Source organism: Thamnophis elegans, chromosome 4 (genome assembly GCF_009769535.1).
Source record: "Thamnophis elegans isolate rThaEle1 chromosome 4, rThaEle1.pri, whole genome shotgun sequence".
NCBI classification, from domain to species: domain Eukaryota; kingdom Metazoa; phylum Chordata; class Lepidosauria; order Squamata; family Colubridae; genus Thamnophis; species Thamnophis elegans.
Genome location: NC_045544.1, coordinates 112,394,642 through 112,413,641, shown reverse-complemented (window position 1 = coordinate 112,413,641; position 19,000 = coordinate 112,394,642). Strand labels below are relative to the sequence as shown.

At 39.6% G+C, this 19,000-nt stretch overlaps 1 protein-coding gene across 4 annotated transcripts in view; it reads left to right on the top strand.

The window, feature by feature from the left end:
* The window catches only part of NCOA1 (nuclear receptor coactivator 1), a 285,039-nt gene extending 273,027 nt beyond the window's left edge, over nucleotides 1–12,012 (top strand). For 3 of the 4 annotated variants that reach the window (XM_032216694.1, XM_032216692.1, XM_032216693.1), the window contains 5 exons: nucleotides 1,700–2,102; nucleotides 3,059–3,233; nucleotides 3,832–4,015; nucleotides 5,707–5,793; nucleotides 10,757–12,012. In XM_032216694.1, the coding sequence (XP_032072585.1) occupies nucleotides 1,700–2,102; nucleotides 3,059–3,233; nucleotides 3,832–4,015; nucleotides 5,707–5,793; nucleotides 10,757–10,924 (1,017 nt within the window). In that variant the 3' untranslated portion in view covers nucleotides 10,925–12,012. Of the gene's footprint in view, nucleotides 1–1,699; nucleotides 2,103–3,058; nucleotides 3,234–3,831; nucleotides 4,016–5,706; nucleotides 5,794–10,611; nucleotides 10,668–10,756 lie in introns of all 4 variants that reach the window. The other variant, XM_032216695.1, reaches the window with a different exon arrangement.
* The last annotated feature ends 6,988 nt before the right edge of the window (nucleotides 12,013–19,000 follow it).

Sequence of the window (19,000 nt, the reverse complement as noted above, 5' to 3'; positions counted from 1 at the left end):
TTCACAGTCCTTATCAGGCTTGGAGAGCTGCCAGCCAATATCTGCAAAACTTGGCAAGGAATCTCAGAGAGTCACAAACCAATTAAGTGAACTCTGATATTCTTTTTGAAATATAGTGACCAGAATAATACATGTTAGTCCAAATGTAGTTGTATTATTTATTTGTAAAAAAAAGGTGGTGGGGGGATTGTTACCATCATTCTAATTTCAGAGGAACTTCTGTATGGCTGTTCCTGAAAAGCACAATCCTAGCTCAGTATCCTGATTAGCAAAGTTTAGGACAACCGTCTGCAACTTGATAGTCCCTCCTACCCCCTTGTGTTGGGTCATCCCCTTGACTCAGTCAGTATAGCTGTTGTGGACATAGATGGAGAGCACCAGGGTAGATCAGAAACTTGGAGAGATTTTCAAAACAGGCTGTTTGGAGGAGAGACCAGCTTGAGAGCAATGAACTATTGGTTTATAAAAGAATGAGTGAGCATAATGACAAAGACCAACAGCAGGTGTTCTTCTAGACAAGCAGAAGTAGGAACAGCTGATGGTTTTCCAATCCCTGTTTTTTCCCCCCCCAAGCTAACAACTGCACTAAAAATCAGAAAGCTGGAATATTTTCTTGCAATTCTTCAGATTATATAGCTGGAAAAAGAGAGATCCTTCCTGGGGTCAGGCCAAGCCAACAGATTGTTCATATTCTTTTGTCTTTACCGGAGGAGCTAAATTCCTTCTCCTTCAGTAATGAGAGGAGTTGATTAATGACTTGGGTCTCCCATTCTTGCTGTTTCCAGATGCTATTGATTTTTTTATATCCCAATCCCCATAAAGAGTTGATGAGATCTATAATATACTAAATCTCCATGGATACATAGTTCAATGATAAGATCCCAAACTTAGAATGAGCCGAATGGTATAATTTATTTATTTATTTCATTTATTTGTTTTTGTGTTTGTCAAGCATGTACAAGATAACAAGTATAGGGATGAACATGAACATGAACAAAGGAAGTAAATACAGATAAATGCAAAGAGTAGGACAGGGATGGTAGGCATGCTGGTGTGCTAATGTACGCCCCCTTTATGGACCTTTGAGGAATGGGATGAGGTCCACAGTAGACAGTTTGAGATTGAAGCAGTGATGGTTTGAGGCTGTAACAACAGAGTCAGGTAGAGCATTCCATAATAAAGTAGCTTTTCATAAGTGTCCGTGGAGCAGAGCATTATCTCCAAACCTTGAACCTCCAATTAAACCATGGTGTTTAAGGTCCATTGCTATGGTGTTATGGCAAAATGCAGTTATTAAGTGGTTTTAAACAGTGGACAAATGAATAAGTGAATAACAAAAATAGCCATGGAGGAATATGTATACTTCTGTTGTTTGACTCACTTGCTTGAGTTGTTTTGATTATTCTACGCAGGCATACGTTCCTAAAGCAAGCACATATTCATATTAATGTTTTTATTTTTTGCTTGTACGTACAAGGTAATGTGTACTATATCACTGCAATTGGTTCCCCTTTCTCTGCACTTTTGCTTAAAGAGATGTGAGAAACAGTGGAAAACAAGGTATTGAGGAATGTGAATAGGGAGAACTTTGTGAAAGTTCCTTAGCAAAAACACTTGATAATGTCCAACCTTTTGAGCAGGTTGTCTGGCTTTTCATCTGCATACCATCATCACGTTGTGTTTTCTTCCTTCTCCTCAGCCCCCTCTGAATGCACAGATGTTGGCTCAGCGTCACCGTGAACTTTACAGCCAGCAGCATCGACAGAGGCAGCTCATGCAGCAGAGAGCCATGCTGATGAGACATCAGCAAAGCTTTGGGAACAATCTTCCCCCCTCAGCCGGGGTTCCGGTGCAGCTGGCGGCTGGGCGCCTACCCCAGGGTCCCCCACAGCAATTCCCTTTCCCCCCCAACTATGGTACGAATCCTGGAAACCCCCCTACCTCCACCAGCCCTTTCTCGCAGATGGCGCAAAACCCCGAAGTGGCATTGGCCAATCGTACCAACCTGGTGAACAGGGGGATGATGGGAAGTGTCGGAGGACAATTTGGCTCCAATATGAGCCCACAGATGCAACAGAACATATTCCAGTATTCCGGATCAGGTGTGTCTCAGTCTTTTAAGGGAATTTTGCTCCATTGGGACTTACTAAATGGGGGAGAAGGTCAGTCAATGGACACAACTTCAGAACGTGAGGACTCTAACATGTTCAGAGGTTTCTGGCTACACATAAAAGAGTTTGTTTAGAACAGGGGTGTCAAACCCGCGGCATCGTCATGTGATGTATCACTTTCCCCCCGTCGCTAAACGGGCTGGGCGTGGCCAGCACATGACTCATCCAGCCTGCAGGCTGTAAGTTTGACACCCCTGGATCGGAAAATGACTTAAAAGAAAGGCATTTGAAGGTACATGTAGTAATAGTACTTAGACTTGTCTACTGCTTCACAGTGCTTTACAGCCCTCTCTAAGCGGTTTACCTCCAACAATCTGGGTCCTCATTTTCCTGACCTTGGAAGGATGAAAGGCTGAGTCAACCTTGAGCCAGTCAGGATCAAACTTCTGACTGTGGGCAGAGTTAACCTGCAATACTGCATTCTAGCCACTGCAACACCACAGCTCCTGTAGATTCCAAAATTCTTTGCTTGTGGTTCCCTTTCTCACTCCAAAAACTGCAACGTATTCCAAAACATGCAGCATATTATCACCTTAAATGGGACATGAAGGAGAAATATAAAATCTTATGAAGTATTCAATTTGTCTTACATAAAAGTACAGTTAATTAATTGCATTTAATTAAAACTGACAGATCTCCAAAAAGCCAAAATAGAGCTCTTTGTCTGAAAAGTTGGATACTTGCGATTTAAATGAATCTCTTCACCGTCTCCACCCACTCCAGAATGCCTGCATCTCTCTCATCCTCTTGTTAATGGGTAGCTGATTGTGTATCAAGCTTTAATTTTAATCCAATACTGATTGAAATAAATCGTTTACAGCATAAAATATTGTGGTTGCCATCACCCTGTGAATTAATCCAGTTACCTTTTGTTGTTTTCATTTCAGGAATGGGTCAGCAAGGTGAAGCTGCTTTTGCCCCATCACTCAGTCCTAGTAGTCCTTTGATGTCCCCTCAGATCCCTCCGTCTCAGAGCCCCATGCTGCAGTCTGCCCCACCCACACCTGGGTATCAGTCACCGGATATGAAGACCTGGCAGCAAGGAACTATGGGGACCAACAAGTAAGCACGATTCTCAAATACGGATGCTCCCTAGTTTAACCTCTAAATACCAACTGTTAGCAAAGCTTTTTGATATATATTTTTACCATACACCCCAACCTGGTCAATAGTTAGACAACTTAGAGTTTGCAATGAGGATGATGAAATTGATGATTCATGCTCCATTCCTCAGAGCACACAGTTGACATTCCTTGAAACCTGTAATCAACTATACTTCGATCCACTTTATTATTGGTTTCCTGCCATTCCTCCAAATATTTTTAGGCTGGGCCAGTCAGATTACTGTTGTTAACATTTCTAAATGGCGTTACGTAATTCACAAATGATTTTCCTTTCTCCTTCCCCCCCCTTTCTTCTTTTTAAATTATTATTATTAATTCAAGGTAGGAAAACAATTTATCATTTCAGATAGATTGTAGCAAGTCTATTTTGGTTGGACCAACTAGTTTTGCTTTTTTGAACTCGTACAAAGAGAATGAGAATAATATGGGAGTGGAATTTGTCTGCTGTACAACTTAACATGATTCTGAAATTGAAGTGGTTTTGAATGAAGCCCATCCCAGTATGTAATTCCTGTGCCTCATTCTTTCAAATGCAGTGTATATGGCCAGGCTGGGCAGACTCAGCCCCCCTCAGCTCAGCAGGGAATGTACAACAACATGAGCATCACAGTCTCCATGGCCGGAGGAAATGCCAGTGCCCAGAATATGAACCCAATGGCTGGGCAAATGCCAATGAACTCATTGCAGATGTCTGGCATGAACCAGCTATGCTCTGAGCAGGTCAGTGTATCCAGATGTGTCTCCCTTCCTCTCCTGTGGACTTTGCCAAAGTCTCAAAATATTAATCCTTAATAAGATAACCCACTTTGAATACTGCATCCAGTTTTTATCACCATATTATTAAAAGATGTAGAAACTCTGGAAAGAGTGCAGAAAAGAGCAACAAAGATGATTAGGAAGCTGGAGGCCAAAACATATGAAGAACGATTGCAGGAATTGGGTTTGTCTAATCTAGTGAAAAGAAGGACTAGTGATGACAAGATAGCAGTGTTCCAGTATTTGGGGGGGGGGGGCTGCCACAAGGAACAGGGGGTCATCCTATTTTCCAAAGCACCAGAAGACAAGACAAAAGGCAATGGATGGAAACGAATCAAGAGAGAAATGACTTAGAACTGAGGAGAAACTTCCTAACAGTGAGAACAATTAAATAGTGGAATAGCTTGCCTTCAGAAGTTGTGGTTATTCCATCACTGATGCTTTTAAGAAATATCTGGACAGCCACTTGTCTGAAATGGTATAAGGTCTCTTGCTTGAATAGGGGGTTGGACTAGAGCACTTCCCAAGTCCTTTCCAACTCTGTTATTCCATTATTGACATTTATATATTTATAAGAAGAGTCATTTTTCCTCCTCCACCAACAGGGAGAAAACTTCTGGGAGACTTGAAATAAGTAGAAAGCCAGAAGAAAGGCTAAACGCTCTTCTCTATTGGGGTGACAAGATGTCCCATTTTGGCACATTCTGCTTTTTAGCCTTGGAAATCTGACCCTTGATAACTCCTACTCCTTTCTGTAAAGTTTTTAGATGTTCAAGATAGCAGATCCCGTTCTGCTGAAGAATTTAGTAGATTTCAAGATATATGACATGATTGTTACATGTTCTAAGGTTTTGCAGCTTTCGCCACATAGCATATCTCAAATCTAAGCTGAGGGTAATAACGTTTTTAGTTTATGCATTAGGAATTCAAAAAATTAGGTTTTTGTCAGGTTTGTAAAGCAAATGTAGAATCTGCCCAGCAGATTTACTCAGTGTGTGCTTCTCTTCCACACTCAGCACAGGCCTATAAACAGCAAGGGAGAAAGCTTAATGTTTAACCCCCATTGAGTTGTTTAACTGCCCAGAATTACTTCAAGAGTGACATGGATGGCATATAAATTTAATTTTAAAAAATATATAAATGAGCCAAAATGCTTTTGAAGATAAAGAACTTCTGCCTTGGTCAGGGAGTTGGACTAGAAGACATTTAAGGATCATCTCCAGCCCTCTGATTCTATTCTTCTAAAAACCTCCATTGCTGTATTTTGACAGTTTTTCTAAGCTGCTTAGAGTTGGCCAGTTTAATGGGGCATAAAATAATGATAATAAATATGTGAGTAAGTTCAGAGCTAAGATGCTGATTGTATTTAAAATAGGAACCATTCAGAACAAGCCCAATCAAGGAATACTGTTTTTGTTCAGTTATCAAGAACTGCCCTAACTTGCCTTTTCTGTCCAGATACCAAATGCAAAGCTTTTCCTCAAGCCAGGGAAGACAGATGTTTACCGTGAATTGGTCATCTGAGATGATGCCTGCAGCTCCCTTTCATTTTGACTTTTCATTGATCTCCCTTTTCCTTTGCCAAGACTATTAAACCATTTTCTAATTTCTCATCTTGTGCTGATGACTTCTTGTCTTGTTGATATTGCTTTTAGGTAAACGACCCAGCTCTCAGACCCACCGGCCTTTATTGCAACCAACTTTCCTCCGATCTTTTGAAAACAGAAGCAGATGGAGCACAGGTCAGTAAAATATTCCTAAGGCAGAACTCTGTTGGGAAAATTTAAAATGGTTTCCTTGCACTGCCTCTGAGAATATTCTCAGAGAGGCAGGAGGATTCTGCAACAGAGCCAATTCAGTTCCAGAAAAACTTCCCAAAGGCTGCCTGGCTTGGAACTGCATTGATTGAAAGTGGGCATCCTTTACACACCCTGGGATTGGCATTGGGACACACTGACACACAGTTTGTTTATTTTTACGTAATGTTGAGCTGCTCTATGTACAAAAAGGGGCATACAGATTTTATTTATAATATTTTTTTTAATGAGCCATGGTGGTGCAGTGGTTAGAATACAGTATTGCCAGCTACCTCTGCATTCCACTACCAGGAGTTCAATCCTGACTAGCTCAAGGTTGACTCAGCCTTCCATCCTTCTGAGGTTGGTAAAATGAGAGCCCAGATTGTTGGGAGCAATATGCTGACTCTTTAAATCGCTTAGAGAGTACTGTAAAGCACTATAAAGTCCAAGTGCTATGGCTATTTTCTGTAATCAGTGAATTTCTCTTTCCTGTTTTGTGAAATCAGACATGCCCTTTCTAAATCTCAAGGATCTGTGTGCTGTAAATTTGGCTTATGTATGTATCAGGTCACAAGAATTGTTCCTAGTAGAACGTGGGATATCAGAAAACCTATAAGTAACAAAAGCTAAAACTGAATCTGTACTCGTGAGTCATGCAGACCACCAGTTCCTATAAGGTCACTAGAATCAATTGTTCTTATCAGTAATAGCAAAAGCAATAAATGAAGAAAACTGAAGAGCTAGAAGAACAATGCCAGTTGAAATTTTCCTTTATAACATTCTTAACATTTGAGTTTTTAAACTTTCATCCTGAACCCAAAATACAATTAACACTTAAGTCAGCCTATTCAAGGAGAGCATATCTATGAGAAATATATTGAAAAAATCACAGCAATCATAATCAGAACAACAGGTAGCATCTTCAGGTTGTAAATTGTTCCTTAATGCAGGAGAGAAACACATCCCAATTTACAAGGTCAATCTGTTGACCAACAGTAAGTTCAATTTTGCCAAGATTTGAATTTCTGTTTATTAACCTTCATTTAGTCTATTATGAATCCCAAATTAACATTTCAGCACTTCCATGACATCACCTACGTTTGATGAAAAGGAAAACAAGAACTTCATTTTATGTCCCCAAACACTTTCTTCCTCTGCTTTCTTCCAGCATTAGAACAGAGAAAACAGTTTGTTTTACAACAACCAAACTGATATGAACCTAAAAAATCTAACTGCTGCTTCATTTAAAAAAAAGAGCCAAAATGTCAGATATAAAATGGAATGAAAATTATCAGAGCTTTGAATGCTAATTTATTAGAAGTCATATTCTAATTTAAATTGACTATGTTAAATCCAATTTTTATAGAATATAGAATAACAGAGTTGGAAGGGACCTTGGAGATCTTCTAGTCTAGGCAGGAAACCCTACACCACTTCAGACAAATGGTTATCCATCTTCTTTAAAACTTCCAGTGTTGGAGCATTCATAACTTCTGGAGGAAGTTGTTCCACTGATTAATTGTTCTAACTGTCAGGAAATTTTTTCTTAGTTCTAAGTAGCTTCTCTCCTTGATTTGTTTCCACACATTGCTTCTTGTCCTACCACTACTTGCTTTGGAGAATAGCTTGACTCCCTCTTCTTTGTGGCAGCCCCTGAGATATTGGAACACTGCTATCATGACTTGCCTTCATATTTGAAATGAATTAATAATCCAAATATTTTAAACCTATTTTTCGTGGAACTGATTTGACCAACTGCCATTTCTTATGAGTGGGATTTTTTTTTTCATGGAAGGGTTTTTGAGAGTTCTTTTGTGGCTTAAAAACAATGTAAGATAGCCTTTCTCAGCTTGAGAGCTCCCTATTCTAATTAGAAGATACAGCACCAGGTTGGAAAAAGCTGGTGTAAGCAATGGTTATCAGATACCTTTATTACCTAGCGAGATTCAGCACAATCTGCTGAGTTAATTAGTCCTTCAGTGTGACTGTCTGAAGCATCCATTAAGATACTAGTTCTATTATATGCAATTTGAAGTCCTTCAAGGGCTCAATATTTAAAGATACGTTTTTTCATTTTACCTGGAATAGCAGAGATGTGCACAGATTGCACAGCAAATGACATCGTCTCATTTTCCCAATGCATAGAAGCATGCTATTTTATAATCAATGTGTGGTTTCACACACCAATTGTAACATAATGAAATGAATTTGATTTTTGTATATAGCACATTGTAGGACTCTAGCCATTACCTTAACATATCCCTGTTCCAAACACATGGAGATTGTTCACTAAAGCTTAAGGAAAGTGAAGAACCGCTTTCAAATTAGAAAAACTACTTCTGAGTCCCTGAAACTGTTCTCTATTTCAATAAGGGATGAAAAATGGTAAACTTGAATATTGATGTTTATTATATTACCTGCTTATTCTTTATGCTAAACCTATCTGTAGCAAATGGGTAGGGTGTCAAAGTGTAATGCCATGTGATACAGTAACTGCAACTACTATAATAATAATGGTGATCCCAAAGGTTTTTTGTTTGTTTGATTAGCTTTGCCAGACAACTCTTTGCCAGAGTTTCAACCTATGAGGAATAATACTTACATAGACATATGGAACTGTGAGATTTATGATCAGGATTGAGATCAGAGAAGTCATACTAGCAATACTCCACCTTATGCAGGGACATAATAATCAGGTGCACCCATGAACCAAGAAGTACTTCAAATTGTAGAATCATGGGGCTGGAGGGGACATTGGAGGTCTTCTAATCCAACCTCCTGCTCAAAGCAGCAGATCTTATACAATCCCAGACAAATGGTTGTCCAATCTTTTGTTGAAAACCTCCAGCAATTGAATGCCCACCATTCCAAGAGCAAATTGTTCCATCATTCTCGCTGTCAGGAAGTTCCTTCCAGGTTGGATCTCCCTCAATGAGCCTCCATCCACTGCTTGCTCTTTTATGAGTACTATATAAAATAAAATCATTCCTAACTTGGTGTTCTATCAAATTGGCATACTGTGATGGGAATTATAATTCATTATATAGAGAAAACACCAGTCGGGGTGATTTTGTATTAAACGTTGAGAGGCTCTCAAGGCTCTTGAGAGGAAGAGGATACTGTACTGTGCAAACAGTAAAACACAATAATCCCACAAATCATAACATCATAAAATCCAAAATGGATTTTAGGCCATTCCATATTGGAGCGGAATCAGCCCAGAAAACCTGCCTCTAACATCTAATCACTAACATCTTGGGAGGGTTCATTGCAGGCTACCCTTCTTGGCCAGTTGCAATTTGATGGGATCAAGCAGATGCTCTGAGCTTAGCTCCAGCTGGAAATGCTAATTTGTAAAATAGGTGTCAGTTTTTAGCCTTTAATGGGTTTTTTTTGCGGTGAAAACAGAATTTTAACAATGTGGATGTTCACACTGACTTTAGAACAGAAATGACATATATACAGTGAGGCAATGTAAACACTAATTTACCAAAATGTATGTAGACTGCTTCCTATTTAACTTTGTGAAGTGGTTTGTAATAAAAATTCAGTAGAAAGCTTATCTATTTAAAAATTAAATTTACTTTGGAGACAGCCAGTATTTGTAGGCTTTTTCACAGGGAAGTTGATAAATAGCCTGCTAAAACAAATTTGCATAAGTTTGTGTACAGAAGCAAGCTTAGTGATAAATAAATATTCTTGTATTCTGAACTAAGTTCCAGGTATAAGCCTATTAGGTAGATTAGTCTGAATGTAAATATATTGTCCTACTGTTCAGGTCTCTTCTAAAATTTATTAAGGTACTTTAATTGAAACATTTTGTACTCTGTGATAAATGCATGCTAAGAATATGTTTATAGTCATGCATACAGTTTCCAGGGCATGCATAATTTACACATCTGAAGTAAGAGCTTACTGAAAAACAGATTTAAATAACAATTAAATTTTATTTTTAAATGTTACAGCATTCTGAGTCCATTTCTTTTAATGTCATACACTCTGCTCTATAACTGGCTACTACTTTTGGCACTATTTCCCCATACTATTCAGGATTCATAATATTGGTTGCTAGTTCCTGGGTTCTGCATGCATGCATTCATCCTCATTCTGCAGCTTTGACTATTTTTTCAATATTTTATCCTGCCTTCTCTATTTTTATAAATAACTCAAAAGTGGCGAACATATCTGATACTCCTTCCTCCTCCTTATTTTCCCCACAACCACCATGTAAGTAAGAGAAAGTGTCTGGCCCAAGGTCACCCAGCTGGCTTTCATGCTGAAGGACTAGAATTCAGTCTCCCGATTTCTAGCCTGATGCCTTAAGCACTAGACCAGTGGTTCCCAATGTGAAACCCTAACCCTAACCCTAACCCACGCCCCACAGGGGGGCGATTTGATTTTTAATTGGAGCAATTTGAACTTGGTTTAAAACAAGTTAATGTTAAACAAGTTTAACAAGTTTACTTTTAGGCTTCCTCTATGTGAGTAGAGTTCACTTTTTGAGTAAAGTAAGAATTAGATGTTGCAGGGCATCACGATTTTAGAGATGCTTAGGTGGGGCATGGCCAAGAAAGGTTGGTAGCCACTGCACTAGACCAAACTCGGTCTTGAAGAAAAAGCTACCTCATGTTGCCCTCCTCTTTCCCCCTCCCCAACAAACTTGGAACCTCCAGGGTGTAGCCCATCTTGTCCTGAATGTAAGAAGATGTGAACTTTTACCTAGCTCTGATCCAAATGAGTGCAGCGGTTTTCTTTTTGTAGGGCAAGAAGACAGAAGAGCCCTTCTCTGTGGTGACTACAGACTAGAGGATTCTCTAGTGAGTTTCCACTTCACCGTAGTACCCAGTCCATCTGCCCGGGGGCCTTTTCCCATGCTTGGCTAACAGTCTCTTTTGTGTCCTGGCAGGTCCAGCAGGTCCAGGTGTTTGCTGATGTGCAGTGTACAGTCAACTTGGTGGGCGGAGACCCTTACCTGAACCAGCCTGGCTCCGTGGATACACAGAAAGGCAGCACAGCCTCTCAGACCCCACAAGCCCAGCAGAAAAGTCTTCTTCAGCAGCTACTGACTGAATGACCCACTTTTCAAAGGAATGTGAAATTTAAATAATGACATACGGATATATAAATATATATATATATAAATATATATGTATATTATATATTTTTCTGAGATTTTTGGTATCTCAAAAACTTGCAGCCATTCTTCAGCCCTTGTAGTATATGGAACAGGGGGGAAAAATATCCCTCCTCCCCTTTTGGTTTTTTAAACAAAGATGGATTTCAGCAAAGTGACAAGACAGAACCACTGAGCCAAATTTTACAGATTATCCTTATTTTTATAATCAGTTGCTGGCTTCTTTTCCCAGAAGGACATTACTAGAGGGGTTGAGGGTGGGGGTGGGAGAGCAAAACGGAAAGGCATGTGGCTGTCAGGTGGAGGAGAAGAAGGGGTTGACGTCTCAGTTTCAGCTGGATCTGTCACTGATTTGCATCTTCAGTAAAGCAGGAATGGGCAAATAATTGTGCACGCTCATCTCTTCTTTGGGAAGGGATGTTCCTTAGCTGTTCTTAAACATGTACGCCCTCGCTCACTGCTTGCCCCCCAATTCGTTTGTGCTTTTCTTAGCAATTGTGAGTTTGTCAGTTTTAAAGAAAAATGATATTAATAATATTAATATTAATAATAATAAATATTTTGCCCCACTGTTTTTTTCATGTTTTATGCTGGTAAATAGACAGACTCCTTAGTGACAAAGAGGTCTTTGTAGTATATGAACAACAAATCGAGTGGGAGTTCCTATGAAAACTAATATAATTGTTGAAAATAAAATATGTAAATCCATTTGGGGGATAATTGCAATTATTTTTAGAGGGAGAGGAGGAAGTGGCTCCGAAAGCAATGCACCAAGTGCATCCCACCCATTTCCATGGGGCTTGTAAGAGAGACACTGGGCCATAGACAATTCTTGTTGAAAATAAAATGGAAGAAGTGCAGCAGAAGTTCAAGTTGTAGTTCTGGCCACTATTGTAGATTTCTTTTTTAAAAAGTGATTCAAATTGAGCAGTCAGCACTTGTTTTGATTCTGTTTAACAGCCAAGGTAGCTTAAAACTATTTAAAATAATATGGAGTATGATTATAATAAAAAAGGCGTTTCTCTGTGGAATGGGAGACAAGTTAATACTTTTTCCCTCTCAGGCCTTTTAATGTAAATAGCTCAGACTTCTTGTATAAATTGGTTTCTTTCTCTTTTTAGTTGGGGATTGCTCTAAAATAGCATTGCTTTTGGAAGGGGTGGGGGATTTCTTTCTTTTATCTCTTTCTGAAATTTTGTTGATGTGTGAAAATAAAACTGTGTAGCTTTTGTTAAATGAATTTGCAAGAGTTTAAAACACAAAGAGACAAACCTAATGGCTGATGTTGCATTATTGCTTAGAAAAGAGGGTGTGGACCAGAGGTGGTATTCAGCAGGTTCTGACCAGTTCTGGAGAACCGGTAGCAGAAATTTTGAGTAGTTCGAAGAACCGGTAAATACCACCTCTGACTGGCTCCGCCCACGCCTATTCTCTGCCTCCCGAGTTCAGCTGATCAGGAGGGAATGCGGATTTTGCAGTAACCTTCCCTTGCCATGCCCACCAAGCCACACCCTACCCTGCCAAGCCACGCCCACAAAATCAGTAGTTAAAAAAAATGTATTCCACCACTGGCGTAGACTTACATTTTGGACAGTCTGGAAGAGACACAGCATCATGAGAAGAAAGAGCTGATAATAAAGAGAGCTTGCTCAGCAAGTGACTAACAAGGTATTCAAGGTATCTCCAAGATGCAGAAATCTGCTTTAGATTGTGGCATTTTAAAGTTCAGATTTTCCCTTAGTTTTACCCATGTGGATTTAAAAAAAAATAAAACTAGGAGAGAGAATGTTCACTGCTCAGACCTGAACTAAATGCCAAAATCCAGCATGCTCTCTTTTCACTTTAATCATGCAACGGTTTGGTTTTACAGAAATCAACCACCATCAAGATGACATATCAAGAAAGGACTAAATACATTTATTCTACTGAACATGCCTCAATACCGTAAACACCATACAGCACTTAGACAAATCTTGACTAATCTTTAAAACACCAAGCAAGATTAGTTCTAGTTAGTACTTGGACAGAATATCAAGAAATTGAAAGGTTGAAAAAAAAATCTCAAAAAGTAGCAACAACCCTTGGTTGTAAAAAGAGAGGCATAAAATCAAAACCACATGAAGTATTAGTACCGCTTTATAAAACCTTAGTAAAACCACACCTGGAATACTGCATCCTATTTTAGTCATTTCATTATTTTTAAAAAGATGAGACTTTGGAAATAGTGCAGAGAAGAACAGCTAAAATGATTAAAAGACTGGAGACTAAAGCATATGAAGAACGTTGCAAACTACTCTAGATAAAGGAACTAGGGGTGACATAATAGCAGTATCCTAGTATTTGAGGGGCTGCCACAAAGAAGAGGGGGGTTAACTTTTTTTCCCTAAGCACCAGAAGGCAAGACAAGAAACAATGGATAGAAAGAAAGGGTGTATGGAGGGTCGAAGAGGTACATTGGGTCTCTATTTTGGGGGGTTTTGTTGACAAGAGGAATGGCTGTGTTTATTGTTTAATGTTATATGACCCCGGTTATGCACAGTATATATGTGACTGTATGAAAATGAAAATGGAAAATAAAAAAACACATTTACAGTAAAAAAATTTAAAAAAAATACTTGTAAAAAAAGAAACAATGGATAGAAACAAATCAAGGAGAGAAGCAACCTAGGATTAAGGAGAAATTTTCTACCAATGAGAACAATTAGCAGTGGAACAGCTTGCCTTCAGAAGATGTAGGTGCTTCATCACTGAAGGTTTTTAAGAGACTGGACAGCTACTTATCTGAAATGGTATAGGATCTCCTGTTTCAGCAGAGGGTTGAACCAGAAGACCTCCAAGGTCCCTTCCAGCTCTATTCTGAGTGATTAAACATACATGTGTATGTATGTTCTCAACAAAGCATCCATCTGGACTACGAATGGTCGCTCTGGGTCAGGGTGTTGCAGTATGGGCTCTTGGGCAAAGAGCTGTTGTATCTGTGAGAACGCAAGATTGTTTGTTTGTTTGTTTGCCTGCCAACCATGTTGCAGTTATGCAAATTGAAAGACTTGACTTTTTTTTTTTTTAGTAAACTTCCATGTATCCCAACTGAAGGAGGCTAATAACTAGCTGGGCCTTGCTTTAAGAATTGTTTCCATCCAGGCCAATTTAACAGAATAACAGAAGTTGGAAGGGACCTTGAAAGTCTTCTAATCCAGCACCTCCCCCTCAAGCAGACCTATATCATTTCAGACAAATGGCTGTCTAGTATCTTTTTAAAAGCCTCCAGTGATGGAGCACTCACAACTTCTGAAGGCAAGCTGTTCCACTGATTAATTGTTCTGTCAGGAAATGTCTCCTTAGCTTTTCTCCTTGATTGCTTTCCAAACATTGCTTCTTGTCTTGCTACTTTGGTTAATACATCGCCCCCCCCCCACTTCTTTGTGGCAGCCCCTCAAATATTCTAACAATATCATGTCACCCCTTATCCTTTTCATTACACTAGACATATTCAATTCCTGCCATTGCTCTTCATATCCTTTAATCTCCATCCCCCTAATCATCTTTTTTGCTCTTCTTTGCACTCTTTCGGGAATCTCAACATCTTTTTTATATCATGACCAAAACTGGATGCAGTATACTAAGTATGGTCTTACCAAGGCCTTATAAAGCAGTATTAACACTTCACATGATCTTAATTCTAGCCCTCCATTAAAGTAGCCCAGATTCCATTGGTTTTGTTTGTTTTTTGGCTGCTGCCACAAACTGCTGGGCTCATATTCCAGTGACTGTCCACCTGGACTCCAAGATTCCTTACACAGTTACTGCTATTGAGCAAAGTTTCATCTAATTTCTACTGGTACATTTGCGTTTTTTGCTTAGGGGTAAAACCTTTTCTCTATATTGAATTTCGTTTTGTTAGATAGGACTCAGTGTTGATGTCTGTTGAGATCCATCTTCTGAGGTGTTGGTTATTACTGCCAGCTTGTTATTGTCTGCAAATATGATTATTCCTCTTTTATTCCTTCATCTAAATTGTTTATGAACTAGGCCTAAGACAGAACCTTGGGATACCCCATTGGTTACTTCCCTCCATGTTGATAGTTTCATAAAGGACTACATGCTTAGTGCAGTTTGTCAGCCAGTTATAATTCATCTGGTGGTGATGCAGCCTATCCCACATTTTTCTAGCTTAACAAGAGGTAGGTTGTAGTCTACTTTGTGAAATGCCTTATTGAAATCCAAGTATATTATGTCCACAGCATTTCGCTGACACACTAATTTAATCACTTAGTCACAGCATGATCTATTTTTGACAAACCCACGTTGGCTTCTGGTTACGACTTGACTTGCTTTTAGGTGTTTGCAGATCTGTTGCTTGATTATCTTTTCCAGAATCTTCCTAGTATTGATGTCAGGCTGATTGGTCTGTAGTTTCCTGGATCTGGATTCCCCTCCCCCCCCCTTTTTTTTTGGCAGATGGAAAGACCACTTTTCCAGTCCTCTGGTAGTTCTCCAGTGCTTCAAGATCTTTGAAAGATGTATCGGTAGTTCAATGGTTCCAAGATCATGTCTACCAGCTCTTTTAGAACTCTGGAATGTAATCCATAAGTTCCTAGTGATTTGAACTCATCTAAGTAGACAAGTGTTCTTTTACCATTTTCTTGAGTACCAGTATTTTAATCTGAATTCCTAGTTTGTCTTTTAAGGTTCTGTTTTTGGTAGGTTGGGCTTTTTTCCCCGTGAAGACATATGCAAAGAAATAATTAAGCAGCTCTCCTTTACCCCTGCTGCCTGTCACCTCCTTGCCATCTCCTCCCATAAGTGGATGAATTGTTTGACTTTTTTATTTTTTATATGTTGAAACTTTTTTTTTATGTACATATGTTGCAAGTCTTAATTCATTCTGAGCTTTAGCTCTCTTGACTCCATCTTAGCAGATTCAGGCTATATGGTGGCATTTTGCCTTTGTTATCATTTTTTCTTGCATTATTTTTTGTCTTTCAGTATATCAGAGTTCTTTGTGCAACCATAGTCTCTTCTTGGATTTTTTTTCAGTGGTATTGAGCTGGACTGGGCTTTTATCATCATATTTTTCAGTTTGCCAAGATTCTTGTTTTCCCCTTTAAAATTTTTATCCATAAAATCCCTTCCAACCTCTAAGTTTATTGAAATCAATTCCTTTAGGTTTGCTTGTGTCTGCACTATGTTGAATTTTAATGACATGTTCACTCTCCCCCAAAATTCCTGCAATTTAACTCCCGCTGTAATTTATTTTATGTTAGTAAAAATTAGGTCCAGTATGGCTGACCTTCTAGTTCCCTCCCTAACTTTTAGATGACAAAGTTATCAACTAGGTTGGGCAGGAACCTGTTCAATCTCCCATTTGATGCAGAGTTTGTCTCCCAGTTGATGTCAGGGTAGTTAATACTTGGCAAGTTGCCTACATGCATTTGTTAACTGTTTAGCAAAAATTCATCTATTTTTCCTTCTGGTTGAGTGGCCTGTCATGTCATTCTTTTTTCTTTTTTATATTGACCAACATGCATTCTAGGCAGCTTTCATCCTTGGTTTTATCCATTTTTGTAGAGGTGTGGTGATCTCTTACACATAATGTAATTACATCTCCACTTTTGGAGGTATGTGTTGGCTCTTCTATTGTCATTCACAGTATCACAGAATTGGAAACTAAGCATTATCACTTCAGTTTAATTCATCCAAGTTTACACATATATCTCCTTAACTGTTTTTCAGCTGTTGATTAGCCAATCCTGGTACTGATGAGTGACTGTGAAAGAAAAAGCCCAAAACCATAATAAAGCTATCTTTTTCAACAGGAGGCTAATAAGATATTTCAACACAAACAGACTGTGATTTCAATACAGAACATTTACAGTGCATTATTCAATACATTCACTTGGGATATACAGTATAAAATCAAAATAACTGTCTTTAGTGAATTGCATGCCATTAAAGTTTTTGCAGAAATATTTTTTTGCTTTAGAGTACATAGAAATTGCTTCAGCTTCCCATACTTTGGGCTAAAGTGTAATTCACTAATTTATTAATCATTGAGTTATAAAAATTCAGCCTACATGTTGAAGGGAACAATTCAATATGGTAGCTGTCTTCCGTTTAAGTATCCAAAAGGAGTTATTATCAGCCAGATTAATTTAAACAGATGGCTAGAAGAGTAATATTAGACTGCAAATTTACCAATCCACAAGCATTCTTCCCATAATAACCAATCAAAATGAAGACTAAGTCTACAAGGAAGACTTAAGAGGATAAGATTGTTTTCCCCTATTGCTTCTGAGCAACTGGTATTTTACAAATTATGTCACTACTGATACTGGCAGCAGCAAAACACCTGTTATGAACAGAGGCCACGGGCTGGATTTATATAATGGATTGAATAATGAATGGTACCCAAGGACATTTTAGCTTAGTATGTTGAACAAAGAGATCCGGTTTTATGGGCCAATGCAAATATACAAAATTGATTTAATCGATTCAGATGATTAAATGACAAGCAAATATGTCATGCAAGCATAGTAATAGATTCTCCATGAGTTTGTCTAATTCCTTTCCAAAATTAGACTTGAGAGCTGAAGACCACCATCATCGGTTTCTGAAAGAAAATTCCATACTTTTATTATATATCAAGCAAAGAAATTCTTCCCTCTGCTTATCCTGGATATCCATTGTTCACCTTCAGGGCATAGCACACTTTTACAGTATTATCATACCTTATTAAATTGAACCATACTTAACATTCTGTTCACATTCACCTGTACATAGAGATGCCTCTTTGGAGTGCTTTGAAATTCCTTTTCTATCATCCTGATGTTATCACTGCTCAACCCTAACTCCGTATTTGTAAATAAATTTAAACATCACAAATCACAAATAGATTATTGAAGCTATTTTCCTAACACATGTAATAGTGTTCATAAGAGACCCCATCTTTATTCATGAATTTTATGTTTTTAATGAGATTTTGTTAAAAGCTTTCTAAAAGCTCAGAAGGGTTCTTTCTGCATCTGAACTAACGCTATTTTTACCGTGTTTCCCCCAAAATAAGACATGGTCTTATTTTCTTTTTACACACAAAATATGGCTTGGGCCTTATTATGAGGGGTGGGTTTATTGTTTTGGGGTTGCCAAGTGGCTGCTCTCTTGCGAGCGGGCTCCCAAAGAGCTGGGCACAGCCTCATGGGCAAATGGCTGTGTTGCGCTGTCGCAGCAGTGCAACACAACAGCCATGAAGCGACCACACTCATGAACAGCCACCCAGCAAATTCCCTTTCCAGCCATGCAGAGCGCCATTCACTAACCTAGGGGTATCACCAAACTGCGTGAGCAACTGTTCGCTGCTGGCCGGCTCCCGAAGCTTGGCACCTTCAAAATGCCAGTGAATGGCGCTCTGCATAGCTGGAGAGGGGGGTTGCTTTCACGCCTCCCAGCCTCACAATGCTCTGGCCCAGCTCTCCCTGCAGAGCCAGGTCACCTCCGCTGCCGCCACCACCGCTATCCCAGCATGGCTTTTTCGGTGGCTTCCAAACCGAGTCTTCTGGCAGTGGCCGCTCTGGGCGTACGCTCTATGGTTGTACGCTCTACCAACAGCCAGCCCACAACCATAGAGCATATGCCCAGAGAGGCCAGTGCCAGAAGTCTCAGTTTGGAAGCTGCCGAAAAAGCCATGCAAGGATGTGGGTGGTGGCAGTGGAGGTGTGCCAGGGCATCGTGAGGCTGGGAGGCGCGCGAGCGGGAGCGGAACAGCTGCTCACGCAACCCCCTTCTGCAGCCAGGCAGAGCGCCATTCACTGGCATTTCGAAGGAGCCAAGCCGTGAGAGCCGGGCAGCAGCAAACAGGCCTTCAAGCGGCTTGGAGATATCCCTACTTCAGTGAATGTCGTTCTGCACGACTGGAAAGGGGGTTTGCCGGGTGGCTGCTGTGCCCAGCTCTTTGGAAGCCCCCTCGCAAGAGAGCAACCACCCGGCAACCCCCCTCTTCAGCTGGGCACAGCGCCAATC